The sequence below is a fragment of the Condylura cristata genome, unplaced genomic scaffold (genome assembly GCF_000260355.1).
Source record: "Condylura cristata isolate star-nosed mole 26May11 unplaced genomic scaffold, ConCri1.0 scaffold00003, whole genome shotgun sequence".
NCBI lineage: Eukaryota > Metazoa > Chordata > Mammalia > Eulipotyphla > Talpidae > Condylura > Condylura cristata.
Genome location: NW_004567104.1, coordinates 40,119,620 through 40,129,251, shown reverse-complemented (window position 1 = coordinate 40,129,251; position 9,632 = coordinate 40,119,620). Strand labels below are relative to the sequence as shown.

General features: G+C 38.4%; 1 protein-coding gene across 1 annotated transcript in view; it reads right to left on the bottom strand.

The window, feature by feature from the left end:
* Nucleotides 1-2,435: 2,435 nt before the first annotated feature.
* Nucleotides 2,436-9,632, bottom strand: part of BTLA (B and T lymphocyte associated) — a 28,974-nt gene continuing 21,777 nt past the window's right edge. The window contains exons 4-6 of the mRNA XM_012731672.1: nucleotides 8,312-8,464; nucleotides 6,818-6,864; nucleotides 2,436-3,091 (exon numbers count right to left, since the gene is read on the bottom strand). Coding sequence (XP_012587126.1) covers nucleotides 2,816-3,091; nucleotides 6,818-6,864; nucleotides 8,312-8,464 — 476 coding nt within the window. The 3' untranslated portion in view covers nucleotides 2,436-2,815. The remainder of the gene's footprint in view (nucleotides 3,092-6,817; nucleotides 6,865-8,311; nucleotides 8,465-9,632) is intronic.

Genomic DNA, 9,632 nt, shown 5'->3' with positions numbered 1-9,632 from the left:
GAACTCTTAAAATTCAACAATAAAGAAACAACCTGATTTAAAAAAGAGTAAAAGATCTGAAAAGACAACTCACCAGAAGATACACAGATGACAAGTAAGCATAAAAGATGTTCAGCACTGTGCTGTCACTAGAAAACTGAGACACCACCCCAGACCTATTAGAAAAGCTCAAGTTCCAGAACACTGGCAACACCAAATGTCAAATAACAGGAATGCACTTTCATTAAAGGCGGGAATGCAAAATGGTGTGGCCACTTTGGATGATACTTTGGCAGTTTCTTGTAAAACTAAGCATACTCTTACATAGGATCTGGTAATCATACTTCTTGCTATTTACTCAAATAAGTTAAAAACATGTGTACAGAAAACCCTGCACACAGATTTTTTTCAGCTTTATTCAAAAATTTCAAACTTTGGAAACAGCCAAGATGTCCTTTAATAAGTGATTGAGTAAACTGGTACATCCAGATAATGAAATATGATTCAGTACAAAGAGAAATGAATCATCAAATTGAAAAACACATGGAAGAAACTTAAAAATATATCATTAAGTGAAAGGAGACAATCGAAATAGGTACACATTTTGTGGTTGCAACTATGTGATATTCTAGAAAAACAAGGCAATGGAGATAGTTGAAAAGACCTGTGGTTGCCAGGAGCTTGGGAGAAAGGAAGAATAAATAGAGCACTCTGTAAATTACTATAAAGGGGGCATATACCACTATACATTTGTCAATACCCATAACATGACAGTACTAAGAGCAAACCGTAAAGCAAACGATGGACCTGGGTGGATGATGATGTGCTGGGGCTGGTTCACTGACAACAGCCAATACGCCACTCCTGTTCAGGAGGGCAGTGGGGCTGTGCTTGTGGGAACTCAACTTTCTGTTCAGCTTCATTGCATCTAAGACTATTGCTTAAAATATACACATATAATTTCTATATATATTATATATTACATGTTATATACATACAATGGGTCCTCAGATAATGTCACCTCATTATATTGTTGAGGAAAAAGCAATCCTGGCAATATTGACTGAATGGCATTGTTTGAGGACCTGCTTTCCTTAGGCATAGTTTTGCTTTAAGTCAGTTTCCAAAAAACCTACCAGTACCATGAAGTGCGGACTTAGTCTTTTTATACATGTAAACAGATATGGTAAGACCAGAGGAGCAATTCTGCGGCACAGAGAGCCACAATTTTGTGGCAAAACTGATCAAATAAAACATATACCAAACTAGCCTCAAGTTCAGAATTTCTCAAAGTGTGGACACTGGGAAACACCTATCAAAATCATCTGGGTTGTCTTTTTAACAAAGATTTAAAGCCTGGTTCTCCACATTCTGGCTCTCCACATCCTGGTTCTCTTGAGTCAGAATTTCTTAGTGCTGGGTGTTCATAATATTCAGTTTCGTAAGGACTTCAGTTATTTTTATATACCATAAAGTTTGAGAATCTCTTTCTATTTTACTTCCATGCAGTTTTTGACATAAAAGCCAACTTTACTTTCTTAACAGAAACAATTAGCAAATTTAAAATTCATGGAAAGTCGACACATTATCTACATTTTCTCACATGAGTAAGCCATATAAATAATACTGAAAATGATTTATTTAGAATTCATATATATATATATATACACACACACACACACATTTATATAACATTTATATAACTCTGCATAAGGCCTATTGCATTATATAATAGCAGCACTTGAAAGTCCTACTAGCCACAAACTGTTGAATAAAGTTGGAGCCTATTTTTGAAGTAATTAGACTTTAGGACATTCAGAAAGTCTAAAACCATTTTTTCTTGCTATATACTTAAGTGGCTGCAATTTCAGTATTTTAAAACAAACCAGCTTTCAACTATATTACTTCATTGTCATTTGCCTTGATTCCTTGGTAAGAAGAACAGCAAGACACAGATGTGATGAAGGAAAGTATGTTGGCCCATATAGGTCAACAAAATATTCTTTTCTCCATTCCATGAATAGCACCTTAATTTGCTATTGCATTAATCATGAAGCAATTTGAGTTATCAACCTGCATTTGCCTAAGCATATAAAATCTCAACGATTTTAATATTTATTCTGACATCCACAAGTGGATTAATTTAGCAGCATTAAGTCACATTCATATGTATTTCTCTGTGTGCCCCAAACACCAAGTCTCCACCTGGTTTATAAACGTACCATGTCTTAATCACTCCTACCTAGATTTGTGAAGCACTCTATAGGGCAGATGAACACATTTGCTTTTCAGGTATAGGGAATATCTACTCCATAGGCAGTTGATGTAACAATATCTTCTTCTCATCAAGTCTAATGTTTTTTCCTTTACATTTAAAAAATTCAGTATTAAATGAACAGAGAAAATGTTCTTATTATGCAAGATCAATTGGAAATACACTTATTAGCATCATCATCATCCATTTTATGTTAGTAAAATTACTATGTATTTTATTTTTCAAGTGTAGTGAACTGATTCAGATAACACAAACTTCTCTTCCCTACATGTCAGGAAGTTCCAAAGGAAATAAGTTTCTATACTGGATAAAATGTATCTAAGTTCAAGTACTCTGTTACTTATGATATCCTCAGCTTTAGAGAGAAGATTTTGTTGTTCAACTTCACAACATAGGAGCCTTTCAAAGAAGTTTCTGGAAGAAAGTTAGCTGTCCTATGGATTCTTAAGACCCAAGCACCAACATGGATGTCCTTAAAATGAAGCTTCTCGGGGCAAAAATATCATTTGAACTTTTGTTGGACTCCGGCAACGGTGTAGACATGCTGAGATCAGGCCCGAGTTACCTTCTCACACAGATGGCTGCGTATTCTGTAGGTGTGTCGTTCACTTGTCTTGCCTGTTTTGAGTTCATCCTAATAACTGAGTAGTTCAGGGAAGCATAAACAATGCCTTGTCTGTTTTCCTCCATACCTATATTAGAATAAACCCCAGACACATCCTGAATCCTGGACCAGGGTTCATTATCATAAATCACAATTTCTGATGGCAGGGCTTGGGAATTTTGCCTGGTGCCCACTTCAGTTTGTGCACAATTAAAGCTCTGGGGGACATCAACCTGTAAGGAAAAGAAGATATTTTAAGCACCACCTAAAGATATGATAAGCCATCAGCAAGCTCTGAGAGTAGACTAAATGAAATCTTTATACATTGAGAAAAATAATCTATTCTCTCCAAGTATTCTGCTGAACCTATATTTTTGAAGATTTTCACTTATTAAAGAATCACTGCTCTACCCAAACAGCTATCTTTGCCTTATTATTTGTCATTTTTGAAATCACAGGACACTTTTCATCCCTCTGCAAAATGAAAAGCACAGTCCAAATTCATGAGAAAAACAAAAATAAAACTACTATAATATAAACAATAGCATAAACACAGTTTAGAATAGATGATTAAAAGTAAAGCAGAATAGATACCCTACAAAGGGACAGAAAGAATAAATATTATGAGATATTCCAAAGGTATTATTATGATTTGAAACCTGGAATTTAAAGTTAACTGTCAACTTTGGGGCAAGGGGTGAAACTTAGAAAAAGTTCTAAGATATTCTAGTTATTAATTCCATTACAAGGGAAAATCCGTACATTTCCAAACTGAGTCAAATATCTTCTGAGAAAAAAGAGACTTTCAGTCTTCTAGTCAAATGTTTCTCTGAAAAAAGTGAACATCTATAAAATAAAAATGAAATGGGTCCTGATGTTTCAGCCTTTTCAGTAGTTTCCTAGCCAACCCTAGCTGTACCAGACACTCACCTGGTAAAAATGAAGGTACTGGATTAATACCAAAGCTTGTTATTTTAATTTTTAAATCCAAATGTGTCAGTTAATTATATTCCTGAAGGACGGTCTAATTCCTTTATGGCATCAGTGCACAGCCTGACTGTCTACCTGCCTTGTTACTCCTTGTCTTCTGCATTGTTAAGTGCACAGGGGCATCTCCTACACCTCCTTGGCAGAGCTTTGCAGGCAAGCACATGGGCCCTGCCCTGGAGGGTTAGTGTTAACTGCTGAGTACATGGTCTCCTCGGGTAAGACTGCTACCCAGGAAACAGGTTGGATGGTTGAAAGATGCTGGGGTTGCCCTCATCTTCCTCAATTCTGGGCTCCGACGGAAAGTCCCTCAGCTTCCACTCACAGGAACCTGGTCAAAGACTGGTAAAGTCATGTGACCTAAGCAAGAGTTATAAATCCTCCACTAGCCAGAAGGTGCCTGCTGCACTTTTCAATCTGTTTAAGTCTGTCAACTCAGGGATCTTGCTCCCTTCCCCAAATCTGATTTATCTCCTTGGGAATTTTTGTTAAAATGAAGATAACCAAACACATGGTGTTTTGTAGCTGAGGGCGGAGCTGCACTAAAGAGGAAGGGCACTTTCGAGCAGCCATTACAAGCACTCAGCAGCTTCTTACTCTACATTTGTATGGCACTTCACAATTTATAATGCACTTTCAAAAAACAAAACAAAACCAAAAAAGGATACAATTGAATGTTCATAGTATAAAGTACTTTTATACCTTCAATGAAACACTCTGGACTCAGATGAGAACATTGGTTGTTATATTTACCTGCTATGCTCTTTTTTCTTTTTTCTTTTTTTTTAAGATTTGTTTATCTATGCATACAGAACTGGGGTACAGGTCAGAGGTGCGGAGGGTGAGATTCACCAGAGACAGAGGACAGAGTGGGGAACAGAACAGGCAGATGGACTGAGATACACTGCTGAGGGGAGCAGTGGGCGAGACAGGAGAGGTCTGCCATGCCATGGGGGCCACCTCCCTGGCTGGGGATGGAGCTTGTGCTGCAGTGGCTGTGATAGCTTCATAGTGCTGTGCTTTAATCTGTTGTGTCACCAGGGAGGGCCAATTACCTGCTATGTTTTTTTTTTTTAAGATTTATTTATTTATGCATATAGAACTGGGGTACAGGCCAGAGATACGGAGGGTGAGAGGATTCACCAGAGACAGAGAGGGGAGCAGAACAGGCAGATCAATGAAGTACACTGCTGAGGGGAACAGCCGGCAGGTCAGGAGAGGTCTGCCACGCCATGTGGATCTCCTCCAGGGCAGGCGGGATTCGAACTCATGCAGAAGTGGCTTTAGCTTCTTAGTGCTGTGCTTTAACCAGCTGCGCCACCAGGGAGGGCCTACCTGCTATGTTTTTATCCCTTCCTTTCTCCACTGTGGGTTTCTACTCCACGGTTCCCATGCAAATTCCTTCTTAAGAAGTATTATCTCTTGTCTTGAGGATTATGGGTGTCTTGGTGGTAGGTGTGAGTGGAAATACCTGAAGGATGATCCTGTAACCTCTAAATTACGTACAGTGCTGTAAACCAAAGTTACCTCAATAACAACTTAAAAATTAATAAAAAATATTTAGTATTAAAGATCTAATATGATTGCTTTCTGATGTGTTTGGCAAGTTAGATATGGAGAAACTGAATTCCTAAGAACTGCATGAATAACTTAAAACAAAATTCCCAAATAATTATATACACAGGAAAAAAAACTTTAAATTCATCTTCAGTTCATGAATGATTCTTCTAGCTTATAAAGGACGAAATATAATTACATTTGAACAACTTTACTTACACAGTAAATTATTTTGTAAAATGCTTCATAGCTCTTAGACTTGATTATAACAGGATCAAGGAAGAAAGGAGATTCTACTTAAGAAAATTTCCTTACTTGAGTAAATAAGACCTCAGTACCCAACACAATCATACCTCTTGATGCTTACTAAGAGTTGAATACATTTAACTAGATGTAAAAATGAGACAAACTGGTTAGGGAATGCTGAGTCCCAGTTAACATTATATGTGGAATTATTGACTACATCTGTCTCTGGTATCTCTGGAACTTTCTAGAGGTTATTATATCGTTATCTCTACTCTTCTTTACTGAAACACACCTGTTCAAATATTCATACAACACTGAATCCATAAGAAATTTCAGGGCCCTCCCTGGTGGCACAACGGGTTAAAGCAGAGCACTCTAAACCTAGACACAGCCGCTTCAGTGCCAGTTCAATCCCCAGCCAGGGAAGTGACCCACATGGCGCAGCAGACCTCTCCTGTCTTGCCTGCTGCTCCCCTCAGCAGTCCACTTCGTCAATCTGCCTGTTCTGCTCCCCACTCTGTTTGTGGTGAATCCTCTCACTGCCCCTGCACCTCTGACCTGTACCCAGTTCTGTATGCATAAATAAATAAATCTTTAAAAAAAAAAAAGAAATTTCACAGTTTATATTCCAAGACTGAAGGAAAACTTGGCATTGCCTCTAAAGTGTCCTTTCCTTTGTGTGGGAGGTCCCTGCCTTGATGAGCTCACACACATTATCAAGAACTTTTGCAAAGTAACTAGACATGTAATCAGGCCTAATTATTTTTAATGCTGAGATTTATGAGGGAATGGAGTGATTTTATGAGGTTATTGGCATGTGCCGTCCTTTGCTAAACCCCAACTTTTTCCCAGATTGCTTTTATCCTACTTTTAAGAATAAATGAATAGTCTGATGTCACATAAGAAGTCAAGGGCAGGCTACATGGTTCAGTCTCTGCCTTATCTGCTTAGAATCTACACTTGGCAGCCAGGCTTTCCCAGAGGACTATTAATGAGACTTATCAGTCCTGAAGACTTATCTGCAAGTGGAAGTGACATTTTAAAAATAGCAACCCATATCTTATTCAGAACAATGTCTGGCAAATGGTGTTATAAAGTCATTAAGCAAAAATTGAATATGAACATGGCATCACATATTGAATTTGTTTTCACAAATATAGCAAACATACCAAGTTAATTTCCCTTCCTGCTGTATCAGTGGACTTCTTTTGTTCTCCTGGAATTAAAAAAAAAAAAAAACATCAAATAAGAAATCAAACGAAGAAAGAACAGCTAACTCCCTCCCCCACTTTTTGGGCTAGTGGTAAGAATATGGGTTCAGGAGTCAGATTGTGGAGTTGAAATCCCATCCCTAGAGCAAAAGTGGGGTGTCATCCCACCCATATTCTTGCGCTTCAGGAACAGTTATTAGCTTGGACTTTTTATTTCCTGTGACAAGTCTGGTACACATATCTCAGTGTGAGAATTTATGCTGCTTATTTTGTTCAATGGTTGGTTCTTCCCTTCTAACACTAAGTGTCTATAGCATATTCAAGAGGAAGGCCCAGGGCCTAATCTCTCTCTTCAAGAAAGGTTGGAAATGTTGTTCTGGGGATATTTTCTCCTCAATGCCAGACACTTTTGTCCTGGCATCTACACAATAAGCATATTATGGTTGACTTCAGATGTAGTAAGTGAAAGGACTTATTCCTGCCTTTCTCCTAAATTATCCAGGAGGTTTCAACAACCCCAGGAGGGTGATGAAACTCAGAGAGGAGCTAAGGGGAGTTGCAAATGCATATTTGGGGTGACAGATGAATCTCACAGAATTCTGGGTTCTAGAAGTCCTCACCACAAACTGCCAGAAACACTTTTCTTCAAACAAAGCTTTCTGTTATGAGAGAAACTATGTTTGTTCTGTCTAGCTTAGCTACAGAATGGCTACAGAATGGGAAAAGAGGTGAGAGGAGCTAACAACAGGGAAAACAAAGAGAAAGTACTTCAGGCCAGATCATATCTAGACAAGAATTCTCCACCTATTTCTCTTTCATCATGTGTATGTATGTCTTCTGTTGAGAACGTTCTTATAAAAGCTGAAAGAATTTGTTTTCAAAATGCTTAACATTCCCCATCATTGCCAAACCCATATTTTTCAAATGCATTACTGTTAGGACAGGGTTTTGTCTAAGAATGTGTCTGTGGTAGGAATAGAAAATACAGGCATAGGTATTTTCTATGACAAAGGTGTGTATTACTGGCACAAGGTGGTGTGGTTGTAAAAAAGAGGATGAGACACACAAACTCAAAACAGATAAGCTGACCCCCAATTATGTCAACCTCAACATCCTTAAAGTTTAGAAGAACTCCTTTTCACACAAACCTAAGACTGACACAAATAGAACAAAAAAGTCCCAGTAAGGTACCCTTCTTACTACAACCTTCCCAATTACCGTGTTGTGGTGAGCACAACTCATCAATGCTACAGGAGACATGAATTCATCCTTTTGGCTTTTTAGTGGAAGGATGAATTGTCCCCGCAGAAATCATTATTCATGGTTTATCATGAATAAACTGTGAATAATGGGTTCATGTTGGGAAATACAGGAAGCAGCTAAAAAGGTTCCCCTCCCCATAATTAAACATGGAATGTGTGACACATAGCAACCGAGGAAAATGGAACCCACCTTTGTGCCTCCTCAAGCAGCAGAATAGGTAGACACCAATTGTGAGCAGGGGAAGTACCCCCAAAGGAATCAGACTATAAAGGATCCAGCTTGAGTCCATCAGCTTTTTGTTGGAGGGAAGTCCTGAGGCACTTGTAGCTGAAGTGTGAGCTGCTGAAGATAGGATCTGAGATTCAGATAAGCACATCCTGTGCATACTAGAACTTGAACAGAGATTTCTGGCAGATGCTTCCATTTCTATCCAGAAGACTTTCCCTAAGAATCCCAGGCCTCAGTACTCTCCCCCACCTCTTGCTTTGTTAATAAGCATATATGAGTGACTCTGGGTTATCATTTACCTTTTGCAAAAGTTCTTTGTTCTGCTAGGGTTAATCCCCTATAAAATAATATCCCTACCAGCTCCCAAAAAGCACTTCACCAAATCCTTTCATTGACATTATCATATTGAAAGTCACCATATAAGAAAAGTAAGGAATTCACTGTTTTTGTTCAGTCCCATGTCTTTGAGAACAGATTTGTTATTTAAAGACTTCCTCAAAGCCAAACTAGTGAGTGGCAGTTGGAACTCGAACCGTTTTAAAGCTAAATTCAAGCTTTTGTTTGTTTGTTTGTTTGCTTGTTTGTTTAGCATAGAGCCTTCTCATGCCCTATCTCCAAACACCAAATACTTCTGGTATTTCCAAACATGCTTTGCTAGTCACACACATTCATAATGATCAATGTCAATGTGAATTAAGACTATGGCTGTCCTTGGGAAATGGCTACTTACTAGCTGGTCATAGAATATTTTGCTAGATCACAAATAACATTAAAAAAATGAAACAAAAAAAAAAAACAGAAAATATCACAAGACATCATTCAGTAGAGCAGTGGTTCTCAGCAGACATTTTTACCTCCCAGGGGACATTTGAAAATGTCTAGAAACATCTCTGCTGTTATAAGGGAGGAGTATGGTCCCTAGTCAGTAGAGGTCAGGGATGCTGCTAAATAGCCTTCATCATGCAGAGGAATCACCATCTGCCCACCCAACAAAGAATTACCTAAGCCACAATGTCAACAGAAACACCCCCCCGCCCCCGCCCGGTGGTAATTATGTGTTTAATTTTGCACATATATATGTGCATTGAGTTGTGATGTAAGATATTTTTTTTTAATTTTAGATTGCTGCTAACACAATGTGAAAAATACAGGAGTAAGATGTCTTATTTTAATGTAAGTATTTGCTTCCTCATATGCTGGCTTTTGGAGTAAAGGTAGTGAGAACTTGGAACAGAGCTTAAAGTGGTTTTGGTAACTGCTGCACTGTTCTGCTGCAGTTGCT